This window comes from Polypterus senegalus, chromosome 16 (genome assembly GCF_016835505.1).
Source record: "Polypterus senegalus isolate Bchr_013 chromosome 16, ASM1683550v1, whole genome shotgun sequence".
In the NCBI taxonomy this organism is placed as follows: Eukaryota; Metazoa; Chordata; class Cladistia; order Polypteriformes; family Polypteridae; genus Polypterus; species Polypterus senegalus.
The window spans coordinates 37,200,739-37,217,795 of record NC_053169.1 but is presented as its reverse complement, the minus strand read 5'-3'; the positions used below and the strand labels follow the sequence as shown (position 1 = coordinate 37,217,795).

At 38.6% G+C, this 17,057-nt stretch overlaps 1 protein-coding gene across 2 annotated transcripts in view; it reads left to right on the top strand.

The window, feature by feature from the left end:
* The window catches only part of psme4a (proteasome activator subunit 4a), a 173,720-nt gene that overhangs the window by 89,629 nt on the left and 67,034 nt on the right, over positions 1-17,057 (top strand). For both annotated transcript variants that reach the window (XM_039739140.1, XM_039739139.1), the window contains 5 exons: positions 6,712-6,779; positions 7,036-7,251; positions 7,591-7,748; positions 11,556-11,651; positions 12,172-12,227. In XM_039739140.1, coding sequence (XP_039595074.1) covers positions 6,712-6,779; positions 7,036-7,251; positions 7,591-7,748; positions 11,556-11,651; positions 12,172-12,227 — 594 coding nt within the window. The remainder of the gene's footprint in view (positions 1-6,711; positions 6,780-7,035; positions 7,252-7,590; positions 7,749-11,555; positions 11,652-12,171; positions 12,228-17,057) is intronic.

Genomic DNA, 17,057 nt, shown 5'->3' with positions numbered 1-17,057 from the left:
GTGTTGCTCCTGTGTTGCTGACCACAATGTCAGACCTGCATTTCCCGAGACACACATACTGAGGTCTGTCTGTAAGATAGTCCATGATCCATGCCACCAGGTATGAATCTACTCCCATCTCTGTCAGCTTGTCCCTAAGGAGCAGAGGTTGGATGGTGTTGAAGGTGCTAGAGAAGTCCAGAAACATAATTCTTACAGCACCACTGCCTCTGTCCAAGTGGGAGAGGGATTGGTGTAGCATATAGATGATGGCATCCTCAGCTCCCACCTTCTCCTGGTATGCGAACTGCAGAAGGTCGAGGGCATGGCGGACCTATGGCCACAGGTGGTGAAGAAGCAGCCGCTCCATGGTCTTCATCACATGTAACGTCAGAGCGACAGGCCGGAAGTCATTCAGCTCACTAGGACATAATACCTTTGGGACTGGGGTGATGCAAGATGTTTTCCAAAGCCTCGGGACTCTCCCCTGTTCCAGACTCGGGTTGAACGTTCGCTGTAGAGAACTCCCCAGCTCCAACGCACCCTGGTTAAATGACACTGTGGCTGTAGATCTTATATTCTTATCTTCCTTTTTAAATAAAAAGAACCATGGACTCATTGATGCCATAATGGCATCCTACAGAGGTGTAGCTGTTCCCTTCCTTCAACAAATCCAAACTTTTTACCTTTTCAGCAGTCGTTAGCATCTTCTGTTGGCGCTTGGGCACGGCCCCTGAAGCAGTAGCAAGAGCAGATTTTTTTGGAGCCATAACGAAGGGCTTGACTATGTACAAAGATAAATACAACAGAGCACAAAAGTTAACTTTTTACACAGCAAAACATGTTGATGCTGAATGAGCGAGACAAGATTTCCTGGTTAATGCAGCGGAATCGAATTCGGCGCTCCGTCGCTGAGCCAATCAGCACACAGGAACTTAACTGCATGCCCTGATTGGGTAGCTTCTCAGCCATCCTTCCAATAGCGTCCCTTGTATGAAATCAACTGGGCAAACTAACTGAGGAAGCATGTACCAGAAATAAAAAGACCCATTGTCCGCAGAAATCTGCGAACCAGCAAAAAATCCGCATTATATATTTAGATATGCTTACATATAAAATCCGCGATAGAGTTAAGCCGCGGAAGTCAAAGCGCGATATAGTGAGGGATTACTGTATCATCATTTTTAAATGAAAGATATCTTCTTAGTAATCACACATAATCTGGAGTTGGTTATAGTGAAGTGTCTCTGGAAAATACCTTAACTTATATCAATAGTTTTAAGTACTGTGTATCCATGTTACAGACATGTTATTTTATGGGAGATTCAAGCAAAAAAAAGTAGAAGACATATCACTTTGTATATGTGCAGTATGTGTGAAATTAGAACAGGGCTCTGTTTCACAAAAATCACAGCTGAAAGATGCATGCGGTGAGTGAGAATGTGTTACGAGTATCAGAGGAGCATATCTTGTTGTATCTTACACCACTATTTACCATGATGAGTGAGACAGAGTATTGGTTTAGAAGGAACATTCTATGCTTCTTCCTGAGCCATGGTGGATGAAATGGAGTGAGAGAAGTGTGTGTTATACAATATACCATTACTGCCTGGATGGATGAGAAGAAGCTTGAGTGTGGAATGTAGGCAAGAGGTTTTTTTTGCCTCCATCCGCTGCAGCAAGTGAAACAGTGATAGATTATATATGTGCCATACAAGGGGGGATTTTTTTTCCAATGTTTAAATTCTCCAAGTTTAATTCATATTTTTCACCCACCTTAGTGGGGAATTGACAAAACCATCTATTTTTGTACGTTATGGAGAGATGCGCTCTGTCATCGGGTAAAATGTACATTTAGAATAAGATTTGCTCTGAGCTCTCATTTGTTTCCTCCATTAGCTTAGAGAGAAGGTTTGATTGAGCATTATGCAGTGACCCTAGACATGTGTGGCTCTTCTGTGGAATCACTACAGCAACAGTGTCTGGATTACTTGCCACATATGTGCCATAAGCTGTTTTGTTTTGGCAGCTGGCATAGGAAGTCTTCTCCCTGATCCTTGTAAATTACATTGCCTTCCACATTGGTATAGGAGGCTGGCTCATTTAGACTCCCTTTTTAGAAAAGCAGTAAAAACTAAGCCGGTACTGAGTAACATGAGCATGTGTTCTGCTTCTGGACCCCATCTGACAGTAATATTCAAGTCAAAACTTGAAGAATTTATTCATTGCTGTATTTAAAGATTTAAACTGTGGTATTGGGTAGCACGGTGGCGCAGTGGTAGCACAGCTGCCTCGCAGTTAGGAGACCCGGGTTCGCTTCCCGGGTCCTCCCTGAGTGGAGTTGCATGTTCTCCCCGTGTCTGCGTGGGTTTCCTCCGGGCGCTCCGGTTTCCTCCCACAGTCCAAAGACATGCTGGTTAGGTGAATTGGCGATTCTAAATTGGCCTTGGTGTTTGTGTGTGTCCTGTGGTGGGTTGGCACCCTGCCCAGGATTGGTTCCTGCCTTGTGCCCTGTGTTGGCGGGGATTGGCTCCAGCAGGCCCCCGTGACCCTGTGTTCGGATTCAGCGGGTTGGAAAATGAAATGAATGAACTGTGGTATTGCTGTGAACTGCTTGTTTAATTGCCTTTGTACATATTACTTGCTTGTTTCCTTGCTTTAGTCAAAACAAGTGTCATTGTTCTTGTGAGGTGTGCCAAGTAAATCTTCTGGGTGTAAAATATTTTTATAATGACTCTGTACTAAGCTATGCAAGGAGTTCTGAACTTTGTTGATTAAAAACTGTCCCGATCACAGCTTTTGTTGGGAGGAAAAAGCAACAAACAAACAGTTCCATAACTTTTGTTACTATTCTCCAGTCAGTCTTGTACAGAAACACACTTGAAAAGGTAAAATGTGGCAGCTTGTCATTTTGAAAGATATTGAGATTTCTTAAATATTTCAAAGGACTCCATAGAGTTGGTTTGGATTTCTAAAATGCTTGTGTTAGTTGATTGGATTTTGTAATCTCCACAAAATTCTGAACAGAATCCAGGGAGACTAAAACTTAGCGATAAAGAGAACAAAACCTTTAGCACTAAATGCAAAGCCTTCATATTATCTACCTTCAAGTTATTAACAGGTATAAAAAAATTTGTTCAAGAAATTAATATTCACAAACCTGTCTATTTTAATTTGTATTGCTGAGGCAATAATAGCACAGTCTGGCATGTTTCTTTAGTCCCTGTGTTAGGATTGATTCTTATTAAACATGGTGAATTGATGGGTTTCTACAAATATTCTGTGGTAGATATTTTTCCAATAGGGCCCAAATTAGTTTTTAAACTGGTTTTCAAAAGTCATGTGAAAATACTGAAACAAAATGCAAGGTGCATGTTTTGTATAACACGCTTCTTACCATTAACTAGTACCATACAGTTTTCTACACCATGTGTACTCTGTACCTATTTTTCTGTTTACTACTTCAACCTGCTTGTGCCTATCTCTGTTTCCTTTAATAGTGTGAATGAGTAGTAATTGGTTTTGGTTTGCTTTTTTGGCTTCTGAATAATTGCACATGCCTTTTAGTAGTGCTGGGTGGTATACCGGTTCATACTGAAAAACGTTTTTTATTTTTGTTATGATTATGATATGGATTTTTAATGGATGGATAATGGATTTACCGCAACAGTGGTTTAAATTGCCTAAACAACATTCAGAACGTGGCGCAGCAGGAAACTGTTCAAGGGGGGACCTTTTTCACTGCTACACCGCTAATTACATACAACGGTGTACATGCGTTAGTGGGGATGTTGTGCGGGCGCTCGGAGTACATGCGTTAGTGGGGATGTTGTGCGGGAGGTCTTTTTCACTGCTACACCGCTAAATAGGCATGCAACGGAGTACATGCGGTAGTGTAGGTATTGTACGGTGAAAATGGACAGAGAACATTCAGGAACTGAAGCTGTAGCTGACAATAAAGTTGAACATGATGACACAGACGAACTTTTGCCGAAAAAAAGGAGTCACGTCCGTTGCCTGAAGATACTTTGGTTTTAAAAGATCGGATATGGACCATTACAGTATGTTCAAATGTGTGAATATTGTTTCTATACTACTGGATAATACTGCAAGCCAAGTTGTACTGTACTTGTTTTATTTTTTTTTCTATACTGTGTAATGTACCTGGGTACTGTGTAATAGTGTGATGACATGTTGACTTTATTCTCGACATTTCCACTTTAATCTCAACGCTTATGATGAGAATAAAGTCGACATGTTGACTTTATTCTTGTAATTTGTCATTTAAGTAGAACATCGTAAACTAAACTTCATTGTAAAATGAATATTTAATTTACTAGATTTTCTCAAACCCCGTCATAAGTTATATAGCACATTAAATGCTTTGTGTTAAGTGATCCCCGAGCCATGTTAAATTGGTACATGCTTCTTAAACTGACTTCCTCTTATACTTGTATCAAGTTATATCTTAGCATTCTAAATTTTCAGAGAGCAGGAATATCATGAAGTGAATGGATTGTGTGCGGCGATCGCTGCCGGCGCCTCCTCTTAGTGCGGAGGAAGTCATTTTAAGAAGTGTAGTGATTAACAACTGGGTCGGGGAACACAACACAAAGCATTTAATGTGCTACGTTAACTTATGACAGCGTTTGAGTAAATCTAGTAAATTAAACACTGATTTTAGGATGAAGTTTAGTTTGTGACATTCTACTTTAGTCTCATAGTTTATTTTATAATTAAAGTGGAAATGTCGACTTTAATCTCAACATAAACGGCGAGAATAAAGTGGAAATGTTCACTTTAATCTCAACATAAACGGCGAGAATAAAGTGGAAATGTCGAGTTTATTCTCGACATATAGTTTGTTTTTTTTCCTCCCTGTGTCCGTATTTTTTTTTTCTTCACCGTGGCCCTAATACGATTCCATAGGGCTATACCACAAATAGCATTATAAATGCAAGTTGCAGTTTTATTATTTATGTATATAGCGTAGCTTGAAGCAAGGTCCATATTCATGCATTTTGCCTAAATGATGGTTTAGTTGGTAAAGATGTCATCACCAAGGTGCACTTGTTTTGTTTTATTTTATTTAAATTTTATTTGGTGAATACTGTGTAATGCACCTGGGATTGAAGTCTTGAAGTAATAGTATTATTACTGGAAGTTGCACTATTATTTATTTTATTGTTATTGTTTATTAGTTTAATTATTATGCAGTTTAATGATGGTAAAGTTGTATAAAGAGTCACTTTAACGTGTCAGTGGACAGAGATTATTAACATTAACAGAAAGTGTAGTTGGTTTACAAAAAATATTTACTATTTATTCCTTTTCTAAGACATGTTCAGTGCAATACAACTTTTGACAAGCACCTCTGGATATTTTACTAAGTCTAAATGCCTCTTTGGATGGTTGAAAATATGTTGCCAAAATTATAGTTTAAGTTGTTTGCAAAATTTGTTCAATAAAAAGGTTCAATATTTTGACTGCATCTGTTATGCAGTGTGATTCCTTCTCTTCATTAGTGCCACCTCCTTGAAAACTATCACTTTATCGGACCATGCAAACCTGTATTAATACTTGTGTGCACATTAAAATGTTTTTTTTTTTGTACAATGTACAATGCTCATGACAGTGGAATAAGTTAGTCTACTGCAGTAATTGCAGTGGAAAATGTGGTTAACACCCACTCATGCATGGGAAAAAAATACGGGATAATTTAGAAAAATACCGCCCAGCACTACCTTTAAGCCAGTGCTTCCCAAACTCGGTCCCGGGGACCCACTTTGGCAGCAGGTTTTTGTTCCAACCAGCTAATTGGACTCCTGGGCTAATTAAGTGAACTGTTATTTCCCAAATTCAGTCTTTTGGGAATAATATAGAAATTAGAAAACTAACTTTGGTAAATTATATATATTAAAATGTACCAAGCATTTATATGGGAATAATGTATTTTTTTCTTTTTTAACAATATTTCATCTTGATTTTCATTCTGCTTTTCCAGGTGTTCTAATTGTTTAATTAATCCATATTTACTAATTATTGGGTCTGACGATAAAGTAGTTGCAGCCTTTCATTATTCAGTGTTGTTTGCCTGGGTGTCTGCTCTGCTCATTTTTAATTGTCATTAATAAGATACCAAGAAGGGGAAAAACTGCACAGAGAAAGGGCAAAATATAATTAAATCAACAATAGAGAGTTAAGCATTTAAATAAATAGCAAAAGCAGAAATATTCTTAAATGTCTTATAAATGTAAAAATCATGCTGCTGTGGTTTTCTGACTGTAGAATAAGAGAAAAAAATACCAGCTAATTAAACAAGATCAGTGTTATCAGGTGTTGTCACTAATTATGAATCTGGTCGGAATAAAAACCTGCAGCCACAATGGGTCCCCAGGACTGAGATTGAGAATCCATGCATTAAGCCATTGCTTACGAAATGCTATTGGTCTTTGATATCCCTATCAACATGTCCTGTTGCTTGCCTTAAATTATTGCAACCTGTATGTGTAAAATGAAACAAATATTTTACTCTGCTGAACTAACTGATTATCCAAGCTAACATCCCAAGCTCATAATAATAGTACTGCCACCACTACTATTACATCTATTATCCACAGCCAATCCTTTATATGTTCATGCAGTAAATAGTTATCTGCTGTATTGCTACCAAAACCTTTTTCCTTTTGGATAGCATTTCAATGTAGCTTGATTTCTTTTATTCTTCTGTAGATGAAGATGTCTTGCATGAGGAAGAGCTGGACAAAGAATTACTCTGGAATTTGCAGCTGCTGTCTGAAGTAATAGCCCTAGTTTTTTTTCTTTTAATTTCCAAGTTAATTTAACACATTTTAAGAGTAAAATCAACTTGATGATTTAAATGTATTTACTAGTGGAATACATTTGATTTTAAAATGATTTGCTTTGTTATATTATTAAATGATTATCTTTTTCTTCTACAATATAAAACAGACTTAACAAGATATTTGGGTGCTATAGGTGAAAATAGTTATATGCTTAGTGTTAATTACTGATTACTGATATTGTTCCTTTTAGATCACACGTGTAGATGGTGATAAACTGCTACAATACCGTGGTCAGCTTGTACAGATACTGCAACAAACTCTCTACTTGAAATGCAAGCAGGGTTATATGCTGTCCTGCAACTTGCTCCACCACCTCCTTCGCTCTACTGCTCTTATTTATCCTACTGAATACTGTAGCATCTCAGAGGGTTTTGATAGGCCTCTTTCTGAGTACTTTCCAATTAAGGTGAGTTTCTATCCTCATGTTAGGCTGTAGCCACATAAATCAAGGTCAAGATAAAATATATTCCTTAATTTACCAGCTTTTCCTTCTCAACCAGCAGAGAATTGAGAGGCCTCCCTCTTCTTCTGATAAATAGCAGTTTATTTCCATATGCAAGGCATTACTCTCTTATATGGATTTCATCTGGACAATAGTGTAGATAAACCTCCTTTACTGTGAATTATGTTTTTGTTGCTGCTCTACAAATCATTTAACCGTTTGTTTGGAGCCTTACCATGACTATACTTGATGTTTATTCCTAGTTTATAAATGATGCATTTTATTTATATTTGTCATGTATAGGATTGGGGTAAACCTGGAGACCTCTGGAACTTGAATATTCATTGGCATGTGCCAACAAATGAGGAAATATCATTCATTTTTTATGTACTTGATACTTTCCTCCAGCCAGAGCTGGTCAAGCTACAACGTCATGCAGATGGAGAGTTTGAAATGTCAAGGTTTGTGTCTTTAAACTATTATTATAAAGATGAGTAAGATCTTTCCACCTAACGGTTTTTGTTCTAACTAATTTAATCTGTAGTTATCTTAAACTTGTTTCTTATATGAAAGCAGATTCAATATTGCCAATGCTTCCTGTTTGAAGAATGATTTCCTGTTCTGTTCTTGACTGCCTCCCTCCCAATCCTGCACTCTGATCTCTTGTGTCTTGTTGCATTGTTCAGCTCATATATTTACTGTGTTCACTTTGAAAAATAATTCAAAAAGCAGTTACAAATTCTCCAAAATAGCAACAAAGACTGAACAGATTTAATGCATTTCACGTTTGAGTCTCTGTGCCATTTACTACAGTAATGCAACAGATATCTGTATCATATTAACTGTATCCTGTTCATTTCAGTTCATTCTTATTAAGTACATTTTACAAACCCAGCCCATGCAGTATAGTAAAAACAAAACAACCGATAACAATTACAAATAGTAAAATGTATCTTTTGAGTTAAAAATTTTCATCCAAGTGTACTAGGGACGCCATAAGGCTCCTTTTTCATGCAATCCCTGTTAATCCCTTGCTGTAAAATTTGCTTGTCTTCTATTTTATTTTCTTGGTGTCCATGTTGCTTTTAAAATAGTAATGCTTTAACCTCTTTAGTGATCCATGGCTTACTGTTTGAGTACACCTTGACAGTTTTTCGTTAATGATCATAGACTCACAGAATTTCATTTATTCACTCACAGTGCAAGTGGCCTCATTCAGTGACTGTGAGGATATCAGCACATCCCAATTTGTACAGGAGAAGCATTCTTGCAGTTCCCCAACACTGCCCTTGCACCAGTTTTGTGTTATTCATATGGCTGGTTTTTCTTGTTTGTTTCTGTTTGTACTTCAGAAGTAGTTGAATAACGACGTGGTCAGACGCACCCAGGGCTGCTCTGTTATATGATATGTAGGCACCAGGAATGTTTTCATAGCATTTGTCCAGAGTTTTGTCCCCTCTAGTATTAATAGTCACATACTGATGGTAATTTGGTAATACTGACTCCAGATTGCATAAATTAAAATCACCCATCACAAGTTTGAAAGAACCAGGGGACTCATGTATAAATGGTGCATATGCACAAAAATGTTGTGTAAGCCTGTTTCCACGTTCAAATCGCGATGTATAAAACCTAAAATTGGCGTAAAGCCAATATTGTTTCTTCCCCGCGTTGTATGCTTGCTGGGACTGGTGTGACACTGGAAGGATAGAATAATTAAACATTTACTATGGAAATATTTCAACGTTCCTTAAAAGTTTTGAAGAATCTGCGTTTACTGATGGCATAACGTCTATTACAGAGCTGATTGTGTGGCGATTGGGTATTTGGAGAAAGAAAAGTGAGGAATGGGATTGGGGGTTAGTACGTTTGAAAGAGAGAGTACTACTGCAATAAATTATTTCATCGAAGGTCGTGCACAATCACTTTTAATAACATGCTCTAACTCCTATCATCATAAAAATGATATCAGGTATACATCTCAGTATTTTAATTAGTCAGAGAACTGTAATAATATGAATGTAATGGAATTCTGTGTCCTGTCGGAAGAAGAGAATGCCCAGAAGCACGTAGTGATTCATACACATAGAGCACATCGAAGATCAAATACAAAACAAAGCATTTAACGTGCTACTTTAGTTATGATGGGATTTGAGAAACTAGTAAATTAAACGATTTTAAGATTAAGTTTATGATGTTCTACTTTAATGACAAAATAAACTATGTGATTAAAGTGGAAATTTCGAGATTAAAGTTGACATTTCGTGCTTTTTTTTCCCCATTGTGTGCCTATTTTTTTTTTCTCTGTACTCTAATAAGCTTTCTCATGAAACTCAGACGGTGGGCTACGACTCGCCTTTTCACGGTGACTTTGATATGTGACAACTTTTTATCTCTGGCATTGTGCGACTTTGTAAACTTCAGCTTTTGAGTTTCTCCGACATTCTATGTCACTCGATCAAATTCCTTTTATTGTTTATACCTCTGTTTATCGATTTGCATATTCAAAGAGGCATAATTATGGGAGGAGATGGGGCGGGACAGTAGGCACGTGAACGTACTTTACTTTTCACGCTTGTTTTAGAACCGAGCCAAAGTAAATGTAGAAATCCACAAAAATATTACTAGTATTTTGTTACTAGCAACTTGGTGCGTGCTACGCTGCGCATTGGATGACCACAGTTGAAGGACTCCCTGTTTAAACGTGGCTGCCAGTCGTGAACTGGGTCCTTCATCGCACCACATTTGATTTTTGCATGGGAAACAAAATTTCAAAACAAAACCCATGATTCACGAAGTGTGGGACGCAGACTAATGAGAATCGTATACGTTGTGTAAAAGATTGTAAGGAAGAGGAGGATGATACCGTTGAGGACGTTCTGTGCTTGTTGAGGGGGCATGTAGTGGTAGTTCATTCTGAAGAGCAAAGCGATGTAGGTCATTTGAGTGGTCTTCATTAACTACGTCAGTGACATGCAGCACTGTGTCATCGCGTCCATCACCTTCATTGCACATAGTAATGTCTGTGGAGTCACAAAATCCCGTGGCATTTGAGTGGACAGAGTCGAGTACTTCTTGATAAACAACGTTCTGTGTGAAGTATTTATTAGTATCTTGTAGTAATTTCCCTTGACTTTTGGAAGGCAATATTTTTACTTTGACTTTTCTTTCGCGATCACAGCGTAATCTGTCTTCTCTCTCTGTAGGGGTTTCAGTTGCCTTTCGTTGTGCGGCAGAGATGCGTCATTGAGCTAATCTGTGTGAATGCTGAGTGTCCGTTTCTTGCGAGCTACTGTCACGCCTTTGCCTCTTTGCTTCGTGATCACGCTGTAATGTGTCCTCTCTTGCAGCAGCAGGTTTAGTTGCGTTTCGTTTCGGCATTGTTCCGTAAGGTCTCCTCCGTACAAGTGCACATGGGTAGCTGAAGACGGAAAGGCATAGTGGGCATAGTGAAACACACGAATTGGTGACCAGGGGAACCATCCAACTCAGACGCGGGGCTCGAAATACTCAAGTGCACATGTTATTTATAATTGAATTTTTTTTTTTTGTTTGTTATGAACTTCCCCAAAAGAGTTGATCCCTGTAAATAGTTAATAGTATATCAACAATATAATCTGTTGTAGTACGGGCGTTAATTAGCGTCACACCTCATAACCTGCATACACCACGTGTTTGGCTGTAACGCCAGAAGCGCAGTGGACGCTGTAAGGGTAGGTTGTGGTTTCTGTTTCTTTCGTGATTTTTTTATTTCATTTTATTGATTATTTAATAGGCAGAGGGGAGAAGACATTAATGTGACGCTTTGTCTATTTCTTTACTTTTGTTTTGAAAAGATTTTCGGGAACAGGAAAAATAAAAGCAAAGGAGAAAGAACGGAGGGGGGTAAGCGGGAATTCTGAGAGGGGTTCTTCAATTAGGTGCATTTGAAAAGATGCCACACCCATCCTATTCTTTGGACCATAGGCTGTAGCTACCATTTGAAGGTCTACATCTATGGGTCATGCCATGCCAGTGATGATGAAAACATCAAGTCAGCTACTGTTACTGATAAAAAAGATAACGTTTTGATCACCCCAGTACACTTCAGTCTATTTGATGTTCTATCTTCCTTGGTTATGCCATTAACTTTATCATGACTATCTTATTGAAAACAATTAAATATGCTGATGTGCACTTTCTTCTTAGATGTAAATTACAATTGAAACTAGGTTAATTTTGATGACAGAATTAACATATATTAATACATTGCAATTATGCCTTTTCAGGGATGACAGACTTCAAAGCCTCACGATTATCCAGCACTGCCTTATGGGCTCTGGAAGCCTTCTCCCTTCTTTAAATAGTGAAAAAATCACTGACCTGTAAGTGGGACTTTGTTAAATTCCCCTAAAACCTTTATAATAATACTTAATTGCTAAAATATTTCAATTTGTTTTCAGTTCATTCTCTGTGACATTTTAATTGGTAGTATAAAACTTAAAACAAAAGTGTTTAGATAGGACTCACATAGATGAAATTCTTAAAATGACAATGGGATGTTCCCATATATGTTTGTGTAAAATGTGTGTTAATGTAATAATTTCTTTGTTTCTCATATGAAAATACTGAAATACATGAAGTATATTTCTTTAACATCAGAACAAAATGACATTGATAAACAGCATAATCACTTGTAACTCTGATCAAGTATTGCCCAGCAGTGACTGATTTTTCCAGTTATACAGCAGGTTTTTTGGTTTGTTTGTTTGTTTTTTTTCCCCTATTTCGGTGTAATGAACGTGTTGTTAACTGCTGGTAACGTGATGACAAATGTAGAGTGCAGACCTGAATCTTTCAGATTTTTTATAAAAAATTTTTGTGTATATGTTTGTTTTTTTTAAGAGTACCAAGCTTGGTGAGTTTGGAAGAGACCAGCCTTTACATGGGGATTGACTTTGGTTGGTACAAGTTAATTATATTATTTATTAAATGATTTGGTAAAATGCATTTTAAGAATAAGAGATCTCATTTAGGTTTCTATATAATCTGCGTAGTCTGAATCTGAGGTAGACACAGTTAAAGTTCACATTTTTAGACTGTTTTAATCAGCCCAAGTATTCATTTAACTCCATGCACTAGAACTTTATCTTTTTTGAAATGTTCTTAGTATTGCATGGAAATCTTTCTGAAGTGTTCAGGATCATGCATTTGTGTAGTTATCTATACTAATAAACGGCAAAGCCCTCACTGACTCACTCACTCACTGACTGACTGACTCATCACTAATTCTCCAACTTCCCGTGTAGGTAGAAGGCTGAAATTTGGTAGGGTTATTCCTTACAGCTTCCTTACAAAAGTTGGGCAGGTTTCATTTCGAAATTCTACGCGTAATGGTCATAACTGGAAGCTGTTTTTCTCCATTTACTGTAATGGAGATGAGCTTGAAACCCGTGGGGGCGGAGTTTCGTGTGACATCATCACACCTTCCACGTAATCACGCAGTACGTAGAAAACCAGGAAGAGGCCCAAAAAGCGCTGAAGAAAACATGCATTATATAATTGAGAAGGCAGCGAAACAATATGAAGCGAGCGAGTGACATATACAACCATATTCATGAGTTCTGCTACTTCGGAAACAAAGCACGATGTAAACCTAAACTTTAAATTAAGTTCATAGACAGGCTGTCGCTGGCGTTTGTAATTTAGTGCCTACCCATATAAGGCCGTCCGTCAGCGGCAATCCAATAGCAAACTGCCACGGGTAAATATTCACGGGTGAAGGACTGTCCTTATGCAGAGGAAAATGAGATGGTCAGGGTGGTGTTTGGCACAAACTCAGCGAAACTGCGAGAGAAAGTTTTAAGTGCCGGGACTTCGGTAACATTAGATACAGCCATGGACATAGCACAACATGGCACCAGCACAGCTGGGAAACTTCGATGCATGTACACCGAGCGGCTCACGTGAACTGACGCAGTGCACAGACAAAAAGCAACAGTTCCAAAGAGCGCTGAACAAAAAACGAATTCCACGAAAAGGCAGCAAAAAAATATGAAGCGTCTGATACATACAAGCATATTCATAAATGCAGCTACTGTGGAAACAAAACACACGGTGGAAAAAGTCAATGTCCCGCTAAAGGAAGACAGTGTAAAAAAAAAAAAAACCCGTGCATGCAGTGTGTCGGGTCTCAGATAAAGAAGAAGACGAGCTGTTTATTGATGCAGTAAGAAACGAATCGATGAATGAAACCTGTCATCTTTACAACGATTGACAAACACAGAATGTAACTTGAACACAACACATCCTACAAATACGAACCTAATTGAAAGAAATAATGATAATCAAATCCTTGATGACAGCAACACTCGGTAAAACTCACAAAACAATTACTGTATATTGACAGTCATGTTACGTTATTTTTAAAATGTTCCCTTTCCTTTTTCATAGCTTCTTTAACACACTACGTCTCCACTGCGATACGCGGGTATATATATATATATATATACCCCGATCTACATACTCGAATAATGGATACTTTATTCGCCATCAATGATTGTTTTGGTAAAGCCATACTCAGTGTATTCATTAGATGAACGGTAAAAAAGTAAGAGCGAGGGGAGGATGACTTATTGAGGCATGCAAGCAAAACCACAATAGCACGCGGGCTCGATGTACGAAAAAATATATCTTTTCAAGTTCTATTTACTTCATATGTGTCAAACTCAAGGCCCGCAGGCAACATCCGGCCCGGCATGTAATTATATCCGGGCCGCGAGATCATTTTATATACTGTATTATTGTTATTAATGGCCGGGGATATGAAGCACTGGTAACACAATAAACTACAGATCCCATAATGCAGCGCTTCAGCTGCCTTGCCAAACACTTACCGCGTCCCCGCCGTCTCTTCAGTCGTTTCCTTACTTTGCGAAGGAAGCAGCTTTCTCAGAGCTTCTGCACTGTTTTATAAACGAACGATATATAAGAAAGTCCTTTTTCCTTGCTTCACCAACGAAGCAGCCTTTTTATTTAATCCACGGGTTCTCCGCTGTTTCATTGTTCATTTATTTTCGATTTTTATAGTTATTGTGTAGGTTTTATTTAATCCACGGGTTCTCTTCTGTGTTCACTGCGGTGTCTTCTTTCGTTTACGAGCTTCGCCAAGGAAGCAGCTTTCTCACAGCTTCTGTACTGTTTTAAAAACGAACGACATATAAGAAAGTCCTTTTTCCTTGCTTCACCAACAAGCAACTTTTTATTTAATTCATGGGTTCTCTTCTATTTTATTGTTCATTTGTTACGATTGTTACAGTTATTGTGTAGGTTTTATTTAATCCACGGGTTCTCTTCTGTGTTCACTGCGGTGTCTTCTTTCGTTTACGACCTTCGCCAAGGAAGCAGAAACTTACAACCACCGAAACTTTGTAACGGCACAAGACTTCAGGTCACATCTCTACAAAACAACCTAATTGAAGCAACTATATTTACTGGCAGTGCCTCAGGTGACACAGTTTTTATTCCTCGCATCCCCGTTATACCATCTAATCTCCAATTTCAATTCAAACGCGTTCAATTTCCAGTAAGGCTCTGCTTCGCAATGACAATTAATAAGTCTCAGGGACAAACACTACAAAAGGTTGACATTGATTTGAGGCGGGATTGCTTTTCACATGGCCAACTGTATGTTGCATGCTCAAGAGTGAGCTCAGCACACAGCTTAGTCATATTACAACCAGAGGGCCGAACTGACAACGTGGTATACAGAGAGATCCTTAACAATTAATTTTTTACATATTTTCGTTCAGTCTAAAAATGTTTACTTTTTTATTAATAAAAATATTCAGACAGTATTTCACCGCTGCGAAGCGCTGGTATTTTGCTAGTCTATGCTAATAAAAGGCAAAGCCCTCATTAACTCACTCACTCACTGACTCACTCATCACTAATTCTCCAACTTCCCATGTAGGTAGAAGGCTGAAATTTGGCAGGCTTATTCCTTACAGCTTACTTACAAAAGTTAAGCAGGTGTATTTCGAAATTCTACACGTAACGGTCATAACGGTCGATAATGGTCAACAACGTCCGCCATGTTGAACTTTCTTATTTATGGCCCCATCTTCACGAAATTTGGTAGGTGGCTTCCCTGCGCTAACCAAAACCGATGTACGTACTTATTTTGGTGGTATGACACCTACTGTCGGCCGCCATATTGAACTTTCCAACGTCACTAATTCTCCAACTTCCCATGTAGGTAGAAGGCTGAAATTTGGCAGGCTCATTCCTTACAGCTTACTTACAAAAGTTAAGAAGGTTTCATTTCGAAATTCTATGCGTAACAGTCATAACGGTCAACAATGTCCACCATGTTGAACTTTCTTATTTATGGCCCCATCTTCACGAAATTTGGTAGGCGGCGTCCCTGCGCTAACCGAAACCAATGTGTACTTATTTCGGTGGTATGATGCCACTGTCAGCCGCCATATTGAACTTTTCAACGGTCTTTGTTACTTATGGGCCCATCTTCAAGAAATTTGGTACGTGGGTTCCCAACGCTAACTGAATCCTACTTACGTACAGGAAGGTGTGGCAGAAAAGTAATGAGACTGGCAACACTGCAAGCGATCTGGCAATGCTGCGCTGTTGTCCTTGATAGAGCACGTGTATCAGTACCCTCCCATTGCTCAGTGCGAGTTTCAACTCCTTCCGTTAACTACGTGATTTTTTTGACTGCTATTAGCGAAGTTGTGTTTTTGGTTATGCGTCACGCAAAATGGAACAGCGGAATTTGGAGCAATGTTGTGCCATTAAACGGCAAGTGTGACGTTTGAAAAGTTAAAACAGGCCTATGGGGAACATTCTTTATCCCGAGCTCAAGTTTTTCGCTCGCACAAATCTTTTTGGAAGGCAGAAAACACGTTGAAGATGAACACCGTTCAGGGAGGACTTCAACTTCAAAAACCAATGAAAACATTGAATGTATGAACACTCTTGTGAGATCAGACCGTCGTTTGAAATTAAGAATGTTGAGTGAACAATTAAATTTGAACAGATTTACCATTCATCAAATTTTGACTGAACATTTGCACATGCGAAAGGTCTGTGCCAAAATGGTGCCGAAAAACTGCCCTTTCCATAACAGAATTTTTGACCTCAAAAGGCATTCCTGTGGTTCCCCAGCCCCCTTATTCACCTGACCTCAGTCCGTGTGACTTTTTCCTAAACTGAAAAATGTCCTCAAAGGACGTCATTTCAGGACCTTAGAAAACATCCAAAAGAGTGTAACGGACATGCTGAAGACCATACCGGTTGAAGACTTCCAGCGCTGCTACCAACAGTGGGAACAACGTCTCCATCGGTGAGTAGCTGCCCAAGGGAACTACTTTAAAGGGGATAACATTGATGTTTGAAAAAAATAAAAACTTTGGTAAATAAAAAATCAGTCTCATTACTTTTCTGCCACACCTCGTATATACGTCCATAGCCTGCAGCTCGGTCACCGTGTGAGACGGCGTTGGGTCCCCATTCCAATGCCTCCCACGTTCTTGGCTGCCTGCCTATATAAGGCCGTTCGTCGCTCCAGTCTCTACATTCCCTTCGTTGCTATGCCACAGGATTCACATTTAATCCACGGCTTCTTCGCTGTTTTATTGTTCGTTTATTACGATTATAGTTATTGTGTAGGTATTTTAGACTTACTTTACATTGTTCAGGTACCCATTTCCATTATCATTCAAACCGTACCCGCATTAACATGTCTATCGAGGTGATCACCATCGATCAAAGAA